Below are 25410 nucleotides of genomic sequence, written 5' to 3' on the forward strand. Positions count from 1 at the left end.
ACTGCTAGCAGGTCCTGCTTATAAAACTGGATTTCACTGTGGCATGAAGCCACAGATGTGTCAGTGTCACAGTTCCAGTAAGGGTGAATTAATGAGAAAAATACCTGGACACAAGTAAGAGCCAGAATCAAAGTTCTGATTCTGACCTTTAGAACAAGTGATTTTCTGTAAGCTTATTTTACAAATAAAATACTATTTCATTCTGCTGTAAACAGATTTCAGAATTTGAGACTGTTAATATTTGATTCAGTCTTCAGAATATTTTTTAAAATCCACATTAAAGTGGTAAATTATTTTGACCATCTAAGGCATTTAATGAAATGAGGACTTCTTCCATATATTTGTTACAGCCATCTTAACTCTCAGCACTCTCCTCTTTCTCAAGAACTCTTCTCTTTACACCTAACATATTTTTATACCTGAAAATACAAATATATCCCTCTCTCCTGCAATCCTCCTACAGGGATGATGGTTTCATTTTTCATTACAGTCATATTTTAGACTTAGGAACAAACAAAACCTAGTCTCGGTTGACAGTAAGTGTGTCTCCTCTGAGTACTTAGAGGTTTGTGACAGTACCAAGCTCCTCTGTAAGACCCAGGATCCAAGAGAGCAGACACCACAATTCCCAGCTGAGAGATCCTGATATGTCTGTCTCAGTGAGAGTTCTTCCAGTAAGGAGTTCAATGGCATTTCAGGGTTATGCATTTGTATCACAACGTTTGCATAACCCTGAAACACCTAGCACTGTTTACTATACCATTATACTCTTCAGTGTACAACAGTGTATTTTCCCCTTGAGCCTTCTCTGCATAATTCCTATTTTTGCTGCTGTTATACATTGCCTAAAGTGATGCAACCAATGTTACAAATCTATGCACTGAGATACACACGTCCTTAAAATTTGGCCTGGCCTTTCTCAATGTTGAAACCATCACTCCTCTCCCTTGTACACAGTGAGAAATGGCAGGTCACAGTGTCAGTCAGCACAGAGGCTTTAATTTCCTTACCCTCCATGTGAATATAATTTAAGACCCAACACCCATCTCCAGTGCATGCTCATAAATAGTGATAGTATCATGAAGGATAGGGACGACTTCATATTCATACTTGAGAATTCATTTGTATATAAAATAGTCATTCTGTAGTCAGGGATGGTTAAATCCAAGAACATGAGATGCAATTTTCAGAGGCACTGAACATTTGCATCACCTGCTGAAATCAATAGGAACAGTAGGAGTTCAGCACCTTTGATCAATAGAACCAGTGATTTGCAAGTCCAAATCAGCTGCTGATAAAATGGTAAAGTATCATGGAAGAGAAATCCTACTCACTAATGGGTTAAAAATAACTACTAAATGAGTAGCCATATCCTCCATTGTATTGGGCTTAAAGGAAATGATGTGGTGTTGGAAAAAAACAGAAGAAATACTATATTTCTTATTCTCTTATGTTTCCTTAATTTAGTCTTAATTTTTTTGGCAAGAGTCAAACTTACCAAAGAACTGCTGGTGGAGCTGCTGTAGCTCCCCATGCATTGGTGAGAGGCACCAACATCACCTCCCTGAGGCGTGTCCCAACTGCTCACTTGCGTCGCTGCCCACTTTGTGGGCAAATTCAACAACTGTGCCCCAGATTCACATGATTTACATTTCTCAACACACAGGACAACAGAAAATGAAAGCAGGAATTTCTTCCATATAAAATAATTCAACACATTTACAATTACACCTCCAACAGTTTGAATACCAAACATGCACTTTATGAAATAAGGTTTTTTTGGACTAACTACTATTATTTTAGAATCTATTCACAGAAATTACTCCCATTGAAGTGAAAATACGTGTTTTACTTGATAAAGATTTTCAATAAATCTGCTGTTACACAAACATCAACAGTGTTCTCTAATTTCCTTACTGTCCATATAATAGTCAAATTTATTTCAGAAAGGCCAAACAGTAAACACAGTGATTATAGGCCAAAAGAGGATTAACGGAGAAGTAGTATTTTTTTTTAACTGAGTAGTAGTTCAAAGGAGAGAAAATACAGAAGAATTGCGTGTTCTTATGTAAAAGCTTTGCTATTGAGTCTCACAGATAAGAGGGAAAGGCTGAAAAACAAAAGAACAAAACCATTTTGCTAGTTTACCTGTTATTGAAAAGAGATCACAGCTTAGAGCACTCTGGCACAGGTCTCAGTTCATTACAAACATAAGATCCACTTGTAAATTTTGATCAGGAATAAGCTTTGTGTCTCTAAAACTTTGGAGATGTTCTGACTTGAGGCTGAGATTTGGGCCTCTTTTTAAAAGTAATGTTTAGCTCAAGCATTTAATGGCAGTGAAAAATATTTGAAAAAGAACATTTAAGTTCTTAGATTAGGAGAAGAAAAAGCTTGATATTAAATTTTGATCAACATTCATTTCGCCTGAAATTGTAGGTCATGGTAAGTTGATGCAGGCTGTGTCAAAAAATACAATGATGAAAACAATTTTGGCTTTAAAAAGTCTCCCTTATTCTTTCAGTAACAACTGCTGAGCTGATCACAGGTTAAGTTTGGTCCTGAAATTAAAACAAGTTTTGTTTTACAATTTGGGCCCATGTCTGTAGTGATTGCTCAGACACAACTTCCTCTGACTTGAAGAAACCTGATGGAGTGAGGGATCTGAATCATGGTGAGCAAAGAGAAAACACTTGGGGGAGTGAATTTTAACTTCAGAGTGTTACACACGGTCTGAATTTCGATATTCAACTACTCGTTTAAAACACGCACACTTTAACTTTTCATGTGAAAAGATATGCAAATATGCAAGACTACAGAGCCAGTGAACTGAAACAGTTTATATGCTATGATTTAAACCTAGCAAAAGGGGAATAACTAAGCTATCTGAGTCGTAAGAAGAGACCATAAACTTATTTAAATATTTAGCCAACTAGAGATGGGCAGCAGGAATATTCACTGGGAATAAGCTAACTAATACTACCTGAATCTGCAGGAAAGCTCATGCAACAGAAAAATTTCTGGGGAAAACAAGAGCAAATTATGGCATCCTGAAAAGTTTCCTGACTTATAACTCTAGGTACAAAAATTCATATTTTTTCCATAGAAAACATAAATAGAAATAGTAATAATTTATAAAATGCAAGGACATCTCCCTTTTGTCTGCTTCGGGCTAAATGAAGAAAACACGCTACACCCTTGTGTTACCAAGATATGATAAACAGACACATCTACAGGAGAGTCACAGAGAGCTTTTTAATTCATGGTGACAAGGAGTGCTTCCAGCCTTCTCAGGCTGATGACATATAGCAGTATATCCCTAGGAAGTTACAGAAATTTCAGAGACAGACTGAAATCTAAACAGGGATGAAAAAGGCAGTGCTTCATCCAGATAAAATCTAAATGGTGTGGGTGGGATAGTATGTGTAGCAAACAGATGAGGCTGCAAAAATGATACAGCCTGTCCTAACTGAGGGCATATGCTCACCAGCTGTTATGTAAATCTGCAATTAATGGAGCTTACGAGATCCTCAGGTACTTTCAAATCATCATGCACCAGAAATGCTCAAATCTGCTTTCCCATATGCATTAGGTGAGGATGTTAGGAAAAAATCCCTCCTGATGAGCATCTTGCTGACAATAATCAAAACTTTGTCACTATGGGACCAAAAAAAGCCTCAGTGGGTAACAAGAAATTACTGAAATTTTAATAATTTTCACCACAGATACATTTATTCAGAGAGTACAGAAAATCAGTGGCCATTTATCAGTTTGGAGGTATCTGTACTTGTATCTCTGACAAGTTTTACTAAGCATGAACTGCACTCTTTCAGGCAAACCTGGAATTATTCCCATTCAAGCTATAGGGTTATCAGGGATACTCTGGTCCTGCCATCTGTGAACTGCCATCTAAAAGTCCAAGTGTGTGTGTGAGACAGCAAAACGAATTAGATTTCCCTATGCTTACAAAAGCCACAGTCACGTTCTTTAATATTTTCAATTCAGATTGAAAACCCCATGAAATAATTAAAGTTCAGGCTAAATGATATGTAGGAAATCACATAGAATTGCTCTCCTATGTATGATTGTAACCACATTGACTTCAAGCCACCTCCAATATACCTGTCCTCAACAAAAAAAAACAAAACAAACCCAAACCTGGGGAAGACCTTTCTAGCTACTCTGATAAACCTGTCCAGTATATTTTGCTAACAAAATGACTAAGTTTATACTGTGTAACCTATTTTTTGAACATAAATTCAATAAAGGGATAACAAAATCTATCTTAGACAACATGGTGTGAAACTATTTTTAGAGCTGGCTGTCATTCTAGCAAATGATAAAACAATTAGGAGGAAAACTGTTTAAGACTTATATGGTGATGAGACTCAAGAAATTAACTAAGGATAGCAAGGCAAAACACAATTAAACATTACCAGTCTCTCCAAATAATTCTTTTAGAGCAATAATGTTGTAAGGCGTAATATGAAAATCAAATGTTTAAGAATATATCACAGCAATTAAAATCAGTAGGAGTCCTCTGCAAGTATAAACATGTAATCTTGAATATTTCTTTCTCTGTTAGGCAGCATCAAGGTTAACAGAGTAGAAAGTTAATGAGAATTCCTTGTTTAACCTTTAGCCAATGCAGTGTTTTGTTCACCAAGATTTACGAAACACCAATGGCAAATATTATTAGTAAAACATGATTTGTGTTAGTGCAAAGCAAGCAAGACAACAGGGCAGAGGAAGTAAAAGAAGAATTCAGCAGAGGAAAGGAAGCAGGGCTTACCGATGACATAGGCGAGCAACAGTGCCAGGGTCACTGTGATAGCAGTGGCACTCAGAGCTGTGCACTTCCAGTTGCAGCACCTGTAAGGTTTGTTAAAAGTGAAGGCAGGTCTGGAAAAGGTACTTCTAGGAAGAGGCCTAGGAGGTGGAGAGTAAACAGTATTGGATGTTAAGGGATAGTTCTGACTGGCTGCACTGAAGATAGCTGAAGACCCAGATCCATGTTTAAACAGGAAATGCCTACAAAGAGAAGACAAAGAATGATGTAAAAACCACTCTGTGATGTAAAAAGCAAAAGGAACTACATAAGCACTTTATAGTAAATATTGCATATAGCCACAGAAAATATCAAAGACAGGGGAAAACATGTATTTGAATACCCTCTGCAAGTTTTTTAACCACAGCACAAGATGTCCAGCAATGTTTTAGTGAAACAACATAATATAAATGAATTATGAACTATTTTCCCCATGTTTCAGAGTAATGCTGAGGGAAGGTTGTTTCTCAGTACTGGGATCCTCCGAGCTGAGCAGCCCCTGTGTGCCCTGTGTGACAGAGACATGGGAACTGTTGCCAGCAGTATCTCCTCCATCCACACCTATTCAGTTTATTCACCTGGAATACCCAAAAAATGCTAAAGCCAGTGCCACTGCGAACATTTATTTTTTACCATGGAATATAGGAAATTAAAAAAAAAAAGTGACTACTTAGTCACCTGATCTACAAGGATAATCCATTCTGAAGAACTGTAGTTACTATATAGGTGAGCACAATTTCTTTACTGTTCTTAATTGAGCTATTTTGAGAGCAGTTTTTCTTCAAATGCTTTTGCCTACTGCAGTGATTCTCAAACATACTAAGAAAGAATTCATTTGGAGACCTGTTTCAGCATACTTTGCAGGACTGATTGCCTTCAAGAAAAAATAGCAAGGACTTACATTAGCACAAAAAATAAGGTACAAAAATGGGCCTTGCAGAACAAGCTCTGGTGCTGAAGTACAGAGTAGTTTTTGGATAGGAGGAAGGATGGTTTTTCAGGACTGGCAAGAGCTCTCCAAGAGAATTTATGAAAGGTTATTTAATGTTAAACAATAACTTACTGTGATATGTGCTCAAAAATTGTGGCAAAAGGGCTAGTGCAGGGCTGCCCATAACAACCACATATTCTTTGGGAAACACCAGTTTTCTTTGGTCCTTCTTTCCTTTGTTATATCTAAGTGAGCAAGCTTCCCCAGTGCCCTCTGTTCTGACAGATGCACCTCTCAAACTCACACCACAGCATGCACCCAAACGAGTTTGGAGTATCTTGGTGTTCCTCTGGCTCAAGCCATGAGGTCTGAGCTGAGAAAGCAAGTGACATGGTCCAGAATCTTCCCAATGGCAAATGTGCCTTTACACCTTCAGCAGGGCACAAGACAAGTTTTTGAAAGCATATATGGATCAATCAATCCATGCTGGGAGAAATTCTTTGATGAATACACAGTGGGATGTACGCAATCTCAAACACTCGAGAGTATGAAACATTGTTCTACTGTGACATTTGCCTTTAAGAATATTGTAAATACATGTTCCTGAAATGGTAATTGCTAAAACGGTGTAATGCGTATGGTATTATGTATTTACATTATAAAATTTTAAAAGAAAGGTTAGGGTTTTCAAAATGCCAGATTATAGAAAATAAAAAGGTATTACAGAGCAGTTTTATCCTTTAAAGAGCCCTTTAGTTACACAAAAAAGCAAATGAGAATACAGGTTAGCTTGCATTGCAGTTTACAGGGCCTGTGTATCACGAGTCTTATGACTAAACCACAAGAATGAAATTTGAGTATTAGTTACTTCTGCTTCCTGATTATTACCCAAATGAACTGCACTTGGACAAAACTGGACATCTGACCCTGACTGAGTACAGCATCCTGGCAGTACATCAGATAACTCATTCTAGTTTTCCTTCCCACTGACTTTCACAGCTGTAAATATATACATTAGAAAGATGGCATTGCTCTCCACATTGTAATGTTACCTCTAAATATTTTAGTTCAAAAATTATGAACTCATATACAGAAAAATAATAAATTCAAATCAAGTAATATAACTGTTTACAGGACTATATAAACCTGCTTCCTTCCTATCAGGCCATGAGAGCACAGCTGGTTATTCTGGATTCAATGCTTTGTTGCCACACATGAAAGCTTTTGCAAGTATGTGAAGTTTTACTTCTCAGTCAGCAGTTAACAAGATACACAGTCACTTAAGACTTTTGGCAGGAAAAAATGTCATGCCAAAATTCCTATTGATAGTCAAGGAAATAGAAGCAGAATCACCATATAAAATAAGACATGTTATTAGATATAAGCATATACATATGAGAAGTATGTGTGCATATATACATACATACACACATAGATATATATAAAAATATTACAAATATAAAAAGTCAATTGTTCTTTACACAGTTTACATGTTCAAGACATAATGACAAAAACCTACTTATTTGGTAATTTCTCATTTAAATTTTGGAACTTACAGAAAAAAAGTCTTGATTTTGGCAGCATTGATTGTCCTTTACAGTGCATAGCTCAAAGGTATCAGAGGTAAAGGGAAGGAAATGCTGAACAGAAAATTGTTATTATTAAGGCTCTAACAACCTGCAATCAATAGCCAAGAATAATTTCATACTTTTGCACAGGAATTTATGACAGGGGCTTGATGATAAAATGCTACTGTGCAGAGGTGCTTCTCTATTAGCAGAAGAGTGCACAGAACCTGGATCCAGCTCACTCTCTTTTGGACAAATGACTCCATTCACACAGAGGAGAATTTACACTGCTCTAGTTTGTAATAAAACTGAGATTCTGAAGCAATGGTACACTGAAACTGAGCTAGCAGTGAAATAATGTTGAGAAAATGTTTAAAAAACCCAATTGTTTACAGCTTCCATTTTTGGAAGAGTATATTGAGTACTCAAAGACATTTCTATAGAATTTGAAAAACACTGGTGGCACAAGGACAAATTTCCAAAGCCAGACTGTGACTAGGTTCTCATAAACTCAGATGACTCCTCATCTGTCTGAGCATACCATGGTTCCCAAAGGACGTCAGGACATGCTAAACTGTTGCTATCAATTCTATAAAATCAGGCTCTCTTTTTAAAGAGCAAAATAATAAAACCTGCAGTTCAAAAGTTTAGATGCGACTGCAGCTGATGTGTGCTTTAATATTTGATCTAAGAGAAAAGCTAAAGCCTGGTTTTTTTTGGTAAACTGGGAACACAAGAAAAATCAGTGCATTTATAAGGATGATTGATAACACCACTCCTTTCAAGTGGAGAAAAACAAAATGATCACAAAAACATCAAAAACATCCATAAAAGAAGATGATAATATTCTCTTAAAAAGAGAAATATAGGACATAATTTGTAAGGCATTTCTTGGTGAAATAAAAGTCACTTAATATTATTACACTGATAACTCCAATACATAAATAAGTATTAAAGCTCAGTAATAACTTCACATGTAGAAGAGGCAGTTGGAAGGCATTTCCTCTTTGAGGTAACCACAATGTCTCTTTAGCTGTTCATCCATCTGTTCATTTCTACAAATGTAAAACTTTTGAACTTTGAATTCTCTCAAGAGAAGTTAAATGGAAGAAAAAGATCCTACCAGGACCAAAGCCCTCCACAGCAGCAATGAAAGCAGCGAACCCCCCAGTGAGGTTCCTTTGCTACACTGAGGTCTGTGCCCTCTCCACCCACCCCTGCCCAGCACAGCACACACTGTGGAGTGAAGCGGAACCACGGCTGACGAGGAGCCACGTCTCCACTGCCACTGACATCCCCAGTAAAGACGAAAGGAAGGGGCGCGCTGGGAAGTTCAGCTGACACAAGGCATGAAACTAAACCTGTTAGTCCTGCTGATGGCAGAACCTCTTTCATTCTGTGGAGAAGCAGTTTCCTGTGGCTCTTCCAGGTGCTCTTGTTTAACCTCAGGAGGAATGGCAGATAACTCCAAGAGCACAGTTCGTACAAATGATGAATTCTTAGCTACGAGAAGGTTAGAAAAAGGTTCATTTCTTTACATGCCTCTCCATCACGACATTTCGTTATGTACTTTTGGCTTCTTATCTGGAACAGCAATTTAAGTCTTATAAAAGCTTGAAGCAACATCCCAACTGAATTCATGTGGCAATAACATAATACTATTACAGAAACCACATCAACCCCACACAGAATTCTGTAATTCAATTCTGAGAAAATATTTTTATATCCTGATACTGTAGAAATGTCCCTCAACTTTGTCAAGGGCTATCACTTCTGTAATTTTCTATGCATTAACTCTGTGCCAAGCACCTGTAGGCCCAGACCTTCATTTGTTCCTATAATATGTTTTCCTTCCACTTCCATTAAAAATCATGAGTTTGTAAGAAGAAAAAATGAAGAACAAAAGCGGACTTGAAAGGGAGCCAACAGCTATGTTAGAAACACAAATCTTGGAATACTTTGGCCAAAAAATTAGTCTGCATTTCTCCTGGATAAACCAAGTAGGAATACATTTGTACCTGTATATGTTTCACATTCAAGAAATAGTTACCTAAAGCATTACAAATTGCTGCAAAGCTATGTGATAGAAAAACCTAAGAAGACTTCAGTTCAACCATTTAAGTTGCCCAATTTCTTTTCAATTGCATTTTATAGCTGCATATAATGTATGTAATTGTATATCTATACTGATATTTAATTGAAGTAATTTCTTTAGATATCAACAGAAGTGCAGAGGAAATTTTTAAGAGGCATAGCAGATGAAACATAAGAAGGATTCTGTTTTTTGGCACAGCCAGAAAATATATAGAGATGGTAGCCAAAAGGGATTTGGAACAGATACGGTTGCCCATCTACTTTGGCAAACACTAAAAAGAAGACATTGGTACCTGCCCATTTTAAGTCACTTAATATTTCCTGTGACAGTAGTAAGAAGCAGAAATTAGCTCTCTCCTGGTTTTCTATCCATTCTACCCTGTACTCAAAGTGGGAGGGGAAAGAAGAGGACACTTCTAAACTTACATACTAATCAGAATATATTTTTTTATAAATCTCCCATATGGCTCTCAACAAACTATTTAGTATAAAAACAAGACAGCTATTATATATATAAAAACCAAGACACCCACTTATCACAAAGACATATACACTATACCCTCATCTTGAAAACCAACCCAGGAAAACTGTATTTGAATATTAGACATGACTTGTAATTATAGGTAGAACTGACCTATAATTTTACAGCCTTTGTTTCACCTTTTTGTGTACAAGAACTATGGGAACAAGGATGGTCAAGGGTGAAGGAAGGGAGAAATGGCCATGAAAACTACTTATCTAATTTATTTTACAATTATATTTTTACATGTATAATTGAAATAAAGTTGAACTCCCCCAGAGATTTGTCTTTGGGAACAGAACCACTTCGTTAAAATTTCCTCTTTGAGCTGGACTTGCTTTTTGAATCATTCACATAGAATTGTTTCCCTTTATTCGCTCATGTTTTCTTTACATAGCATCTGAAAACTCAGCACTGTGACCGTGGATGTAAATGGAATCTGTATCCGTCACTTTTTGCTTCAGTACTGAACAACAAGTGATGCGATGTTGACTCACTTGTCAGTTGTTGCTGTAGGCAAGCTAAGCTTGTTAACCAGGTGACTAAACTTACAAGTCTCTGGCAGAAGTCTGGGACAATAATTATATAAATACAAGACGGTTCCAAAGTCAATCAAGAACGGCTTCTATAATGAAACCGTTGTCCAAAATACAACTGCTTTCTGGATTTGTTGGCTATTTAATGAAAAAAAAAAGATAAAACAAAAATTACCACACTGAGGACATAAATTCCTCTTGCATATACCAGTATGGGCTTTGTTACTCTGATACATGGTGACATCTCTACATTAATTCAGTAATTTTCAAAAGTGCTTTTCTGTGGCTTAGAACTTAGCTGTAGCACTCCAACTCAAACAACAGCTGAGTAAAACTGAACCAATGCGCACAGAAATTTGTGATGTAAGGACGGAGTAAGATCGTGGCTTGCTCGATTTTTTTTTTCTTCAACAAATTCTAAGATCATTTTGCGGAAAATATGAAAAATAGCAGTTACAATAATATTTATATAAGTCATAAAAGTAGATAATATTTGCAGAGTACTTTGAAACCATGAATCAAGAAGGATAAAAATCCCAATATTGTAATTTTATTGCCTATATTCTGTGGTTGGAAGCATGACTTAAAGAAAGGAATGAGTAACTGAAGTAGTTGCCCCTCGGTTCTCTTTGCCACTGATGTCCTCCTATGAATATTCATGCATATTCTAATTGACTTTTGTTACCAGCATTTCAGTCTACTTCCAAGTACCTACATGCATATGGTCTAATCCAAGCTGTACAGCTACTGTGACAAACAAGACAAAGTCTACTTGATATGAGATGTATCACATTAGCTACATAAATACTATTTAGTCTTTGAAATCAGCTTTCTTAGAAATAGCTATCCAGAAAATAAGAGAATTTCTGGGCAGTAACATTACACATACATACCTGATTTTTTTTGAAATGAAAAGGTAGAGCTGTTTTCATGTCTCTGACCCCTCCTCACAGCCTAGACCCTTTGTATTAACCTGTATTTATTGTTCTCTTTCAAAATTTAGATTCAGTCTGTTTCTGGTTTTGTAAATGGAAACACTATTTCATAGAAAGCTAAAAGGCTGCTTGCTCATTGGTGGCCATAAAATCACAACACAGCTTTTCTTCTAGTTATAACTTTATATACCATCACATTATTCAAAATAATGAGCAAGGAGCATCTGCAGTGTGATTGTTCAAGTTACCATATTTAGCCTCCATAAAAAACCCTTACACAAATGCTATCCCACTATTCCAGGGAAGCCCACACCCGAGCTTCTCACAAAGAAAAAATACAATAGAGTGTATTAACAATTTAAATTGCCTTACTGTCCTTAGTGACTAGATCTCAAACGACTCAAAAGCAGGACCCTCAAGAGCCATTGCTGCTGACATTACAGTTGTACGTCATTGTAGCTGACAAATGTTTGTATTTTTATTTCCATAAAGGACACCTTCATTCTTGCATTACTAAATTTAAGGTCATATTTAAAGCTTTTATTTTAATTTCATGGTCGTATTTACAGTCTTCAATTTATCTTTTGGAATTCAGAAGACTGAAATATTTTCAGATCTTTTCTGCTGTGCAGTGAAAACACATGGGACTCAGAACGAATTTAAAACCCTTGCCATGTGTCTGTTTTTAATATGGTCAGCCTGTATATATGTTGATTTATTGTTTAATTAGGTAGAAAATGAGAAAATACAAGAGAAATGTCATGACAGCAAATATTGGCCAACATAATTTGAAGGAAAGATCATAAAGGAAGCCCTCCCCTGCATTTACTCTTGGAATAGCCCCAAATTTGGTCATTTAACTCAGGAATAGGCTCCATTTGCAAACAAGTTCCCAATGAATTGCATTGCTCAAGTAGAAATTGTCTCCCTGTTTGGTGGCTTATGACCATTAACACCTGTCTGCCTTGGGAGCTGTAAAAGCTGCTCTGTTTGCTATGGAAACACGGAACTGGGAAAAAAATCAAGGCACAAAAGTGCTTTCTGTGTCTCTGCACTGGAGGCAAGATTCATAAGATCCACAAGATGCTCAAAATGCAGAGACTAAGGAGAAAGATCAAACCTTCCAATATCTCACACTGAACCGTGTATTTCTAGATATATTTTATATAATTATTTTTTTGCTTTTAGAACCACTCCAGCTTACACAGAAAGGGACTATATACTGGTGTCTGTGATTTGAAAGGCTAACAATGTACTTCCTGAAGAGAAAAAATAATTATGAGGTTGATTTAAAAAGAACAAAGCCAAACCATAGTACAGAATAAATCTCTTGCTTGTTGTAAAGACCTCCCCTATACCAAACAGAAATATAACCACGATATTTTCAGGAAAACAAACACAGCTAATCATACACCTTAAATAACTATGTAACACAGAAACAAATGATTCCATCTATATGATGATTCAAATACACTTCCTGAACTACAAAACTCTCAAAATTATTCAAGTGTTTAGAGACATAATCAAACTTTGAAATACTGCTGAATCTTGTAACTGAAAATAAAAACTGCCTTGAACCCCAAATACTCCTCTTATTATTCTAGTACTTCAAAGTTTTATATAAATTAATGATAATTGAATCTCAGGTTTATGGTCTGGTACCTCACTGTTCCCTTAGAGGAGCTATTACCATGGTGATAAGATTGCTTAAATTAAGCTGTCTTTTTCCACAGGACTTGGCTCATTGCCAGTGCAGTGAAGGGAGATTTCAGTCCATTCAGCACAGCATTAACCTTACTGCCAACACTGCTAAATAGGCTAGAGGAACTAGGACGAAATTTGATTTAAAAAAGGAAGGAACAAGCAAATACCTTAAATACTGACGCACGAAGCAGGACTAAAACCCCCAATTTGAAACAAAATCAAAATTAGCTAAATTTTGAGATTTAGACAGAAAACTTAAAAATTCTAATGCTTTTGTAATCTAAGTCAAAACTTAACTCAGAATAAGTGTGACCAATGGTTTATCCATGAGGGAACTATAACAGACTATAAGGAGGGTAAGAAAAATGTCAGGTAAAAATCCCTACTTAACATCTAGATTTTACTTCATATTTGGGGGTTTGATTGAAGTGGGAAAATAAATAGCAAACAGCAGAAAAAACCCCAAAGCAAGATATGGAAACAAATACCGAGTTAACTAGCAGGGCATGGAGTAAATGAAAAACATTCCTTTGAGTTATCAGGGTTTAATACTTAGTCCATAAAAAGTAGTAAGTTATGTTCAGATGGGGTTGTCAGAGATAATGACAATGTATTACACTGTAAATCACAAGATTTGAAGTATTAGAGCAAAGTATCTATGAAGCCTGACAAAACAATTATTTTAGTGGAAAGGAAGGGAATAGGCAATAGGTTGCAAGTACTTTATTCTGGGGGAGAGGGAAAAAATCAATTTATGTAAGAGCCCAATGACATTATCCTAAAGAAGAGAATCAGTGTTTCCCATGTTTTTATGTGTTGTGAGAGATGGTTGTGGTTTGTTTCTGGCAATGCTTAAAAATTATTTCTCTGTCTGACAATGAAATTACTGCATGTTCATAACTAATTTTAATAATGGCTATGTTTATTTTTCCAAACTGTGCATGCATGCATAGATGGAGCCTGCATTTGCGTCTCTGGGCACATTACAGTGCTGAAGGCTGCAGCACAGTCACCAGTTTGAGCTGCTATGCCTCCTACAGGTACAGCTCTTCTCCAGTTCCTTCAGCAGCAGGGGTTCGGTAACAAGTCCTCTGAAGTCTTAAAGCTGTTCTTAATTCTTATTTTTATTTGGGTTGCTTATAATCAGAATAACTGCCAGAGTTAGAGAACTGGCCTTGGCAACGACACACAGACAGATTAATTTTAGCTTTGACAAAAGCTGGTGTGAACTTAACAAGTAATTTCATCTTTCCAAGTCAGTCTCATCATTAAACACTTGCATTAGTAAGCTAGGTCCTGAAAAAACTGCTTTGCAGATCAGTGCATGTAACACCTCTAGATGAAGCACAAAACAAAATTTCTGATTTGCCCTTTTCTATAAAAATATAACCAGGTTTTACTGTACAAGAAAACTTTCAAACACATACACCACAGTATATGTTTTTACTGCAGCCCTCTGCCATCTAATCTAGGGTTTCAAACTCTAATTATGTAAGAGTACATGTTTAATGTGAGTACTGCAAACATTTTCAGAAGTACAGAATTTTCTTTAACATAAATATGACATATTATCATTATGAGCAGACTTATAAAGTTGCTTCATTTCTGTCATTTCTGACTGTTTTACAGTCCCATGATTAGTTCTAGGAAATCTTTTCCTGTCTGAAAATTCTCTAATATTCCATGGCAGTAGATAAAACATCAAACATATGTTCTGTTTATGGATTAACAGGAGATACAGTTGGAATAAATGTGTATTCTGATTTTTTGCCTAGTTGTTACAGTAGGGAATATATTACTGTCTAAGTCTTCTTTTTGATTGCAAATGTTCCAAATGTAACAAAAAATAATCTGCTTAGACATATTAGGTATGTAGATATTAGCAAGATTGCTATTATTAAAGATTTGGCACAGAAACATATCTTTGATATGTTTCCCTTTATTTTGTAGGATTATTTTTAATGGGCAGCTAAAGATTAATGGAGAAGGAAAGCAAGGGAATCCAGATGTTAGGCCAAAGCCAGTTCAATTCTAGCAGAATCATTCCCTGGTAAAGGAAGGAAAAACAAGCTGCAAGCCCTTCATTTTCTGTAAGGCTGTACTGTGCACTATAGACTTCTGGGAAGTGGTAAGCACAAATGTTTTTATTACAGTGTTCCCCTGCTACAGCACTTGTCTGCACACAAACTGCAGATACATCCTGGCAAACAGACTCACTGATTTTCCTTTTGGATTATCCAGCCTTTCAGCCAGCTTTGTGACAGGCTGCTGGGAGCAACCAGTGGGGGCATGAAATCAGCTGAAACAACCACTGAAGGGTTGGAATGTGGAAAATTCCCAGACTTTGTGAATGACTAACGTGTAGCCCATAGCATGTTTCCCAGTCTGAATTCCTAATTCACTGCACAGCCCTTTATATAATTATAGACAGAGCTATATATTTCTTTATTTGTCCTTTACGAGAAGCTTCAAATCTGCAAAATATAAGAAGAAACCAGAAAAATTAAACTGAACTCAAAAGAAAAATAAACTGTATTTTGCCCCAATGAAGTCTGATGGAAATGTAGTGAACAGGGATGCAGAGAGGCTTAAAAAGATCTACCTGACTGTTAACTGATGAGAACTAAAAGTTAATGGGACAGAACACCCAGAGATCACCTTTCTTGCAGCAAAAAGTACACATAGATATTGATACACCAGAAACAAAAAAGATTTATCTTTATAAAGGCTGTGTAAGCAGAAGCTTCTAGCTCCAGAAGGACCAGCTGAAAAAATGTTGCTTATGTTCACTTTTACAGAAAAGTTTTCATCCTCCTTGATTCTTTTTGATATTTTTCCTTAAGACAAATAAGGAAAGTTTTATTTCAGAATGAATTGGCATATTCTTCAATCCCAACTTAATAGCAGAACCAAAACTTGACACTTCTGATGAACAGCAGTCAAGTGTTTAAAGATGTATATTAAGATTTATTTTTGTAATAAAATAAAACCAATCTTCTTATAAAAGAACAAAAACTAGATTTCAGTGATTAATTGTGATAACTGGGCCTTGGACATATATGTTAAAAAGCCCCAAATATTTCTGTGCATAATACTTTATATTTTCTGGATCCAATTAGGTGGATGTCAGAAATTTATCTGTTTCACCAAACACAACTTGCACAAACTCTTTCACTTTTTGTGCTTTAAAATGGCAAAACTCAAAGGAAACCCTAGTTAAAACATCTTGGTGCTTAGTTCACAATGAAGAAGACTGAAGAAAATCAAGATCTTGTTTTAAAAATCAAATTAGCAAACACAGCTGTAGTTGCAAGTCATCAAATTCGCTAATACTTATCAGGAACAAATGAAAAAAAAAGCTTATTACAGCCAAAAAGTCAGACGAAATTGTGCAGAGCTTTGGGTACTGAAATTAAAGTTGCCTGAATACAGAACGTGTTTGCTATCAATTGTTCTTCGGAGTAGATTATTTGTGTAAATCGTGAATGATCCTGAAGTTGAACCCTCCCTTCCTCAGCTCCCAGAGGTAAGTCTTGCCATGCCCAGCACCTGGCTCAGTATCATTTCTCCATTGCCAAATGATTATCAAATTATATTCTTTGGCTGTATATGCAATAAAGTACTTAAATATGTATTGAGGAAAATATTATTTTAATATTATTTCTGGTCTTTTCTTATCCACAGGAAAGCTGCAGCCTGACTAGATGATCCCCAAAGGTCCCTTCAAACCCCAGCCACTCCTGACTCTCTGCGACTCCAGAAGTGCCGAAGTACACTGATTAAACCAAACTTCTATTTGCTGGTTACAAAATGGTCCTGGGAGAATGTGAGAGGGCAGGACAAATACACAAGCACAAATCCTGACTGCACACAACCATAAAACACCACTGTAACCCACACACCTTAAAGAAATGACTACCTTTCAAAACTTTGAAAAATGTGCTTTTTTGAGTATTAATGATCTAGATGAATCAAGGCAATAAGGCCTCACGTGGCTACTTGGGATGGCCTCAAAGCAAAACACATTGGCATGTCCTGAACGACAGACTTGTAATTGCCCATCACCAGCTCCTGTAATTGCCAGGCCTCCTCCCTGTCTTATTTCTTTTTCTCTCTACATCTGAGATCCGCTGTGCACAGCCTTGGTCCACACCTGGTTTCCAGTGGTATGTTGCTGTTCAAGACCCAGCTGTTATGAAGATGCACCGAATCTTGTGTACTGGTGGGGGGCGTGGGGGCAGCAGGGCTGGGCTGGCTGCGGGTGGTCATCGATCTCCTCTGCAGGGAGTCGGCTGAGGGAGGCGGTTTCCTGGCGCAGGTGCAGGCGTGCGGTGGGGGAGGCGGCGGTGGCAGCGGTCTGAAGGTGAACTGGTTATGTGGGCTACCAGGCATATCTGAAACAAGAAGGAAAAGACAGTGAAACACACGGAGGATTATTATTTTAGGAAGATCAAGATGGTCTTTAAATGATGTTTTGCAGTTAGTGGTTCATTTACGTTCATCTCAATTAAAAAAGGAAAGAGGAGACTGTTGGGGCCCTCCCCCTGCCATGCAGCCCTGGGAGAGGGGCCCTGAGGGGAGGCACGGGGTTTCCCTGCCCCTGGGCAGCCTCGTTCCCCGTTGGTTGGTTTGTCTTTCCCTGCGCGGGCAAGGTCCCTCGGGTCCCGTGATTGAGGAGTTCCTTGGCAGAGCCCCGGCCATGCGGCTGGAGAAATAAACATCTCTGAAACATCTATCAAGAATCTGTCCATATATATTTCTTTTCACGGGCCTTGTTGTCCGATACGCGTGTTGCAGTATCCACACTGTAACAAATGGTGGGGAAATGCTGGCAAGACACTGATCCCTAAGGACAGAAAATTAGTGAGTAAAAAACCACTGTAGATCTCCCTCTTCTCGCCTTGGTTTGGATATTCTCTCTAAATTATGGAGGCACTGTGGAAACACTCTTGGCTCTCAGAGCTGCATATGGACATTTATCTTAAGCTTGGAAAGATTCTTGAACGATTTGTAAATTTTAGCTTAATTCAAGCTCAAAAGGAACTGAAACACTTCCTGGCATGGTTGTTTAAGAACTTTTTCTATGTTTCTTGGGATTTAATTCTTACCAAAGACTTTTGGACAGTTAATTTCTGAGTCAAAATATATGCCAATAGAAGAATATTTTCATGAATATTATTTAATTACCGAGACTGTTGAGTAATGTCAGCTGTGAACTGGTGAAGGGAAGCGTGCCTCAGGGACCGTGCGGCCTCAGCCACATGGACCGAGCGCTCTGCAAGCAGCAGCGAGGCAGTTCCCGCGTGCGGGCGGAGCGGCACAAGCTGCAGCGCTGGCAGCAGAGCGAGGCGTGGCGGGAGAGGTGCGACCTGGCCTTGCCCGCCCGGCCCCGCACAGCGCGTGGTGGAGCGAGCCCCATGAACGCCCGACCGAGAGGGGCAATGCGCGGGTGGCGGCTGGCAGCGGTGGTGGCAGAGCGGAGCCGAAACGCGCACTGGAGCAGGGCGCGGGGGAGTCATTGCTCGGGGGCCCGGCCGAGACATGGGTGCAGCACCTGGCAGCGGCAGTGCAGCTGAGAGCAGAGGAGACAGCGTGCAGGGAGCTGAGCGGCGCAGCCCGGCCCGGCCCGCGCAGCCCCGAACACAACCCTGGGAAGAGCGCGCAGGCACGAGCAGCTCCGACAATTCCAACACAGGAGCGAGCAAAAGAGAAAGCAAGAACGCAGCGAGACAGAAAACAGCAGCAACTCGGAAAAAGGAAAAAATCACCGTAGCTAAGGTTTTAGGAATAGTAAAATGGTATAATGTTAAACAAAATTATGGTTTTATAACAAGATGTGACAACCAAGAAGACATATTCGTGCATAGAACTGCTATTAAAAAGAATAACCCTGAAAAATGCATCCCAAGCTTGGGAGATGGAGAGGTGGTGGAATTCAAAATTGTGCAAGGTAGAAAAGGGTTACAAGCAGCAGAGGTCACTGGGCCTGATGGCGTTTCTGTAAAAGGCAGTTATATATGCTGAAAATTGTAGTCATGTGAGACAATATCTCCATTATAAGCCCCCCCCTAGAGTCTCCCTTTCCTAATCCCACCTTTCCCTTTTACCCTATATCCTATTACCGCCAGTGCATTCCCAATCTGTTTTTTCACCCATGGTTTCCCTCACAAAACCATGCCTTTGCCAATTGTTTCCCCAAAAATCCCCTTCCAATGCCGAGTGGGGGATGAAGAGGGGGAGAGAAGAAATCAAACCTTCTCCTGCCTCAGTTTCCCCACAAAGCATGCTCAGAGAGTCATGTCTCCCTTCTGTCAGCCTTAAGATGTTCCAGAGAATCTCTTTGGACATTTAAAGACTCAGGAGGGTGGCTTGTTTTGTTTTGAAACTGTCCTTGTTATCTCATTTTTATCCAGTTGTTTTCAATGTTAAGTTTTAAATCCCTTTTTGTTAAACGGGTGAAATGTTGGGGTCCCTTCCCCCTGCCATGCAGCCCTGGGAGAGGGGCCCTGAGGGCACAGACACGGGGTTTCCCTGCCCCTGCTCAGCCTCGTTCCCATTGGTTGGTTTGTGTTCCCTGCGCGGGCAGAAGGACCCTTGGTCCGGTGATTGCGGAGTTCCTCGGCAGAGCCCCGGCCATGTGGTCGGGGAAATAAACATCTCTGAAACATCTATCAAGAACTGGTCCATAAATATTTCTTTCCACAGGCCTCGTTGTCTGATACGTGTGTTGCAGTATCTGCACTGTAACAGGAGACTAAACTCTTAAACTGCAGGAGGACAGATTTACAAGAGATATTAGGAAGCAAATCTTTGTTGTGAGGGTGGTGAGGCACTGGAACACGTTGCCCAGAGAAGCTGTGGCTCACCCATGCCTGGAAGTGTTCAAGGCCAGGTTGGACAGGGCTTGGAGCAACCTGGTCTAGTGGAAGGTGTCCCTGCCCATGGCAGGGGGCTTGAAACTAGAGGATCTTTAAGGTCCCTTCCAAGCCAAACCATTCTGTGATTCTGTGATACAGTTATTATTGGGAATAAAGCATTGTGCTTTATCATGTTCTTAACCCTGTTTCCTGTAAATGTGGCTGCAATATTTTAAGTAATTTAAAATGTAACAGTCTACTGAAGCAGAGAGTATCAGATACAGACACACCCTACAGCACAGTAATTCAACAACAACAGCAAAACAAATAAAAGCCAAAAAAAACAAAAAGAAAAAAAGAAGGTGGTATGACATTCACTTAATTTGTCAGGATTTTTTGGGGATGAAGGTAAAGAACAGATAAATTGACATTGAATCGCAGCACACATACCAACTGATTTCACAAGGTATAATTCTCATTTAAAACATCAATGAGAAATAGACAGTATAAAAATTAGTCTTGCACTTCAACTTGAGAGAGAAAATGACTAAGTCCTACCACCTAACAAACATCTTTCATAAAACAATGCTAACATATTTCTGGAGTCTGTTACTGCATTTGTTAAATGAGAGCTGAGAAAAAGTCTCTGAAACACTAATGATCCAGACACCCAGAAAAAAGGTTTTATGGCAACTACAAGCAGGTGAGCTGCCTGGGAGCTCATAGCCACTGGACCAGTCTGAGAAGGGGACAGAGTCAAAGAAGCCTGTGATGGGTACCCAAGGCCCTGCTCCCTGTGCTGCCACTGCCTTATGGGACCCTCAGGCTGTCCCCCGGTACCCCAAAGGGATGCTGTACCTGCACAAGGTCCTGTCCTGTGCTAACAAATGCTGCTGCATGGCTCAAGGTGGCTCAGCCTGAGCCACTGAGCTTCAATCCTGCAAAGGACAATGAAGACACAAACATGGTGCAATGGTACTTTGAAGGAACAATAAAACCTTGTTTTCTCTACTTCCTCAAAGTCTCCAAAGACTCTCAGTACAGCCAGATACACAGCTATGGACAATAGCAAATGCTTTGTAAAGAAGACAGTGGTAAAAATTGCTGCTGGATTGAGTGATCTGTGAACTTGTTAACCTGATACTCCTCCAGCTACTTCATCTCAGTGTCTAACGCAGCTTTATCCCATTTCTGTACTCACCCTCACTCTACCTTTTACCTTAGCAGATGTCCAGTTAAATTTGCACAAATCCAGCTGCAGCAAAGCTCTGATGAACCTGCAAAAATTCCCTGCAAGGACCTGTTGCCATCCATTTACAACACATGCTTTCTTTACATTATGACATGATGTGTCTTCAAGGAGAAAGATGAAAGTGCATTCCCTCCTTTCCTGAAATGGCTTGTGGAAAAAACCACCTTTTTCTCCATGACAGTCCCAATTTACCCCAACTGGAGAAACAAGGTGTTCAGTGCTCCACATAAGCTTTTCAATGCTGTGGTAAGCAAAGTTGTCACGGATTTAGCCCAGGCTTAATCCTTTTAATTTCACTGATCTTTTATCAAGGCAGCATTCTTACAGTTGCACTAAGGTTTATGCTGCAATATTCGTTTGCATGTACAAGAAAAGCATTTCTAAGCATATTAGAGAACTGGAGACCTCAGTAAATTAAATCACTGGAGTCAACAGTCCAGGGCTCCAAAATAATCTGCTAAGGCACTTTCATATAATAATTAATCTAGGTAAATCCTGTACCTGCTATTTTAGAATTGAAAGCTATTCAAATTTTGCACGTAATATTTGATGTCCAGCATCCTTATGTATTTGATCAATGACATTTCCTTACTTAAGGTATCAATCTTAAATCCACTCTACAGAAAATGTTCAGGATTATTATACAACCTATAATTTGCATGACAAGCCATTTCAATGGTTAAGGCACTGTCCTGTTAGAAAAATGCTGATTTTTGCCAGGATACACAGTTAGACTCTACAAGGTACATCAAGAGCTATGCAGTAAATGCTGAGCAGCCAAGGTGACTGCTTCCCTAGGCATTTGGGAAAAAAACCTGTATAGTCTATATGGCAACCCATCTTTTAGTTCCCTTCTTCCCCTTTTATCTATCCTGTCCCTATCCTGTCAATAGCACACAATTGTCTGACAGTTTAGTTTGTTCCATGCAATAGACTGGTTCTGCTTTGTGAACCATAAAGTCTCTCTGGCTGGTAGGGTACCTTATATCTCCCAGTGCAATTTATCACAATACATCAACACATCAGATTTCCTGGGGGGATTCTTTTTTAATTATCACACTTGTCACCCTTTCATCTAGCTACTGGCATCACAGAAAACCTCACATTGGAGCCTGATTGTTTCGGCGATTTAAAGTCTTCTTCATCAGACCCTCATTTCAGTGAAGCACTGCAAACTAATTATGCTGAAATCAACCCGAGTTTCCAATTAGTTTTTACAGACTTTCTACTTTGGCAAAATTGTTTTTATTTTGCTTGAAACTAAGTCTATATCTCATTATTTTTATAACACAAAAAATGTTGCTTGGGATATAAAACAGCATTAAATCTAAATATGCACACTTAGGATTCTTCAGGACTCTAAATAAACAGCAGACTATGTAAAATAACTTACTGCAAAATCATTTAAATACCTAAAAGGGCATATTACACAAGATAATTTGTCTAAAGCCAACAAGCTTCCAAAATGTACAAGACTGATACAGGAATTGGCTTACCTAATGCTATCTGTAACAACTCCTGCTTTTGTTTTTAATGGCTGCTAATAATGTTCACATTTTCTAATTCTTGTACATAAAAAACATTTATGCATGTTATGCAAATACAGTGTTATTTGTTTTCATTGGCTTGATTGATGTGACAGAAATTTCCATTCATCTAAAAATGTAGCTATATAACATTATTTCAGCTCAAACTTTACACTTGCAATAATTTGCTTCAAATCAGATTTCCACCTGAGGAGTAACCAAGCCAGAAATGATTCTCTTGGTCTTCATTATTGGCCTTCTCATCTGCATTTAGCTCATAATTTTACATACAAAAGAGGCTGTTTAGAAAATTTCTAAATTCTTTCCTCTGAGAAGTATTTTTTTTAAAGTAGTCCTCTCCTTTCAGCAGAGCACATTGAGAACTGTGATGTTTCCCAAAGACAGTCAACGTTCCAACTTGCACATTCCCCACCCACTTCAAAAACTCTACTCAAACTTCTTTCTACATGTGCTTTTTTTTTATTTTTAGGGGTTTTGCTTTCATTATTCAGCAACAAGAATAACACTATAAGTGCTAATTTGATTAGCTCGTCTGCTTTGAGACACTTCCCAAACTCCATGCACTCACACCAAGAGAAACTGCAGTAGGGAAGGCAGCTGGAAACAAGAAAATCTTGCCTTGAAGTTCTGCTAGCTTGAAGGAGTTCTACTTTCTCTCTTTCCTTTGAAATTTGAAGGAAGAAGTTCTTTTTCTCTCCTGAACGTTCTTCTTCTTTTGTTCTGGCTTGCTCTTTTGGACGGCCCACAAACAGCACTGAACATGTGCTGCTCCATGGCAATTGTGTAATGAAGCTTGGTACTCCAGTTACAGAGCACAGACGTCAACAGCTCCTCTTCAGCTCATGAGTTCTACCACTACTGCTTTTCCTTTCAGGACATGAAATAATTCAGATCCTGCTTTTTTAATAGGCTTCTGCTTTTCAGAAAGTCAGTTAACTCAGGAAATTCCCTGGCTCTGCCATGGTGGTTGAGCGCTGCCATTCTGTTCAAAAGGTATTGGATGGACAGACCAGAAGGATGGACAACAGAAGCATTAACATAAACTCATTTTTCTTAAGAGTCAGGGTAAAATGCCTTTGTAATCATAAACATGTAGCCAAACTGCTTTACAGACTGGCAAAAATTAAATAAACAGCTTAATCAACTAGTTAACACATAATTTACAGTTAGTTTTGGAAACTAGCCAAGCCTTGGCAGAAGTATTTTCCTAACAGTTCTGAAATATACTTTACTATACTTTTTGGATCCATATAAAAGACAGGGTAATTGAACTGTTTTATCATTTACTGACAAGGCTACAATAGCCTGTATTGTTATTAGGTGAAGTATATCAGAGAGAATATACTAAAATGTAATGAACCATAAAAGGTTTGCATCTAACCTGTAGTGCTTTTGAAATACCTTAATTTCTTTCAGCTCCTGAATTTATTATTTCTTGGTATGTTTGGATTTATTTTTTTTTTTAATTTACTGGATGTGTCTCAGTAGAGTGTGAATTAGCTGGTAATCCATTATTTAATGAATGAAATAGTAGCAACATATGTTCAGGGAGTTTAATTTAGTTTATTTAAAAGTTCTATGGGTATACTACTGCTCAGTTACAAACCACTCTGCGATTATTTTTTAAGCATGTTTAGAATTACAGAATGGTTTGGGTTGGAAGGGACCTTAAACATCTAGTTTCAAGCCCCCTGTTGTGGGCAGGGACACCTTCCACTAGACCAGGTTGCTCCAAGCTCCATCCAACCTGGCCTTGGACACTTTCAGGGATGGGGAATCCACAGCTTCTCTGGGCAACCTGCGCCAGGGCCTCACTACCCTCACAGGGAAGAACTTCTTCCCAATATCTGAGGTAAGTCTGCTCTCTGTCAGTTTAAATCCATTCCTTTTATCACTGCATGCCCTTGTCAAAAGTTCCTCTCGTGCTCTTATAACCCCTTTATGCACTGGGAAGTTCTGTCAGGTCCCTCTACTCTGCATAGAAGCAGTAAGGACTTTTTATGATGGCAGCACTTCCTTTTCTTGTCCCTTTTAATGTTTTTAAATGCTAAATTAAATGCTAAAATTGTCCTATAAGACCTAAGTAACTATATTTTATAAACACTCATACTGGACCTCATTCTAGGAAACTTTTCAAAAATGTAATTACCCAGTTTGGAACACCAGAGGAAAAAGGAATGATGGGACCATCACCAGCAGGTCTTTCTTTAAAACACTCTTGTTTTTACAGAAGTGAATGTTTTATACTTCTTTAATTCTGCTTAAAACAGTCTCTTGTGATATAGCACTAAACTTGGCTAAAGTTCCTTATGGATTCCACATTTATTTAGATAGTCTAACATGAGCCTGGGATTTTCCCATATTTTAATTTACACTTTTGATTAACTTCTAACAAAAAAATCCTGTATTACTTGTCTACTAGAAAATCTTCACAAGTCAAATAGTATAAGTGGACTGTATTACCTGCATATGAAATTGAGTATAAATGCCTTAAAAACCTTAGCAACAGCGAGCATAAGGAATTTTCATCATCAAGACTTCTGCATTTGCCAGTAATTTTCCATTATCGTTGCACATCAGGATGGTAACACTGCTGGGCTCCACTTCTGGTAAAACTTCCATTAGTGGCATGACAAAA

At 38.4% G+C, this 25410-nt stretch overlaps 1 protein-coding gene across 6 annotated transcripts in view; it reads right to left on the reverse strand.

The window, feature by feature from the left end:
* Positions 1-25410, reverse strand: part of TENM1 (teneurin transmembrane protein 1) — a 761089-nt gene that overhangs the window by 139423 nt on the left and 596256 nt on the right. For all 6 annotated transcript variants that reach the window (XM_010407691.4, XM_019290822.3, XM_039571802.1 and 3 more), the window contains 2 exons: positions 17270-17510; positions 4793-5031 (listed from right to left, as the gene is read on the reverse strand). In XM_010407691.4, coding sequence (XP_010405993.3) covers positions 4793-5031; positions 17270-17510 — 480 coding nt within the window. The remainder of the gene's footprint in view (positions 1-4792; positions 5032-17269; positions 17511-25410) is intronic.

Source organism: Corvus cornix, chromosome 4A (genome assembly GCF_000738735.6).
Source record: "Corvus cornix cornix isolate S_Up_H32 chromosome 4A, ASM73873v5, whole genome shotgun sequence".
Taxonomy (NCBI): domain Eukaryota; kingdom Metazoa; phylum Chordata; class Aves; order Passeriformes; family Corvidae; genus Corvus; species Corvus cornix.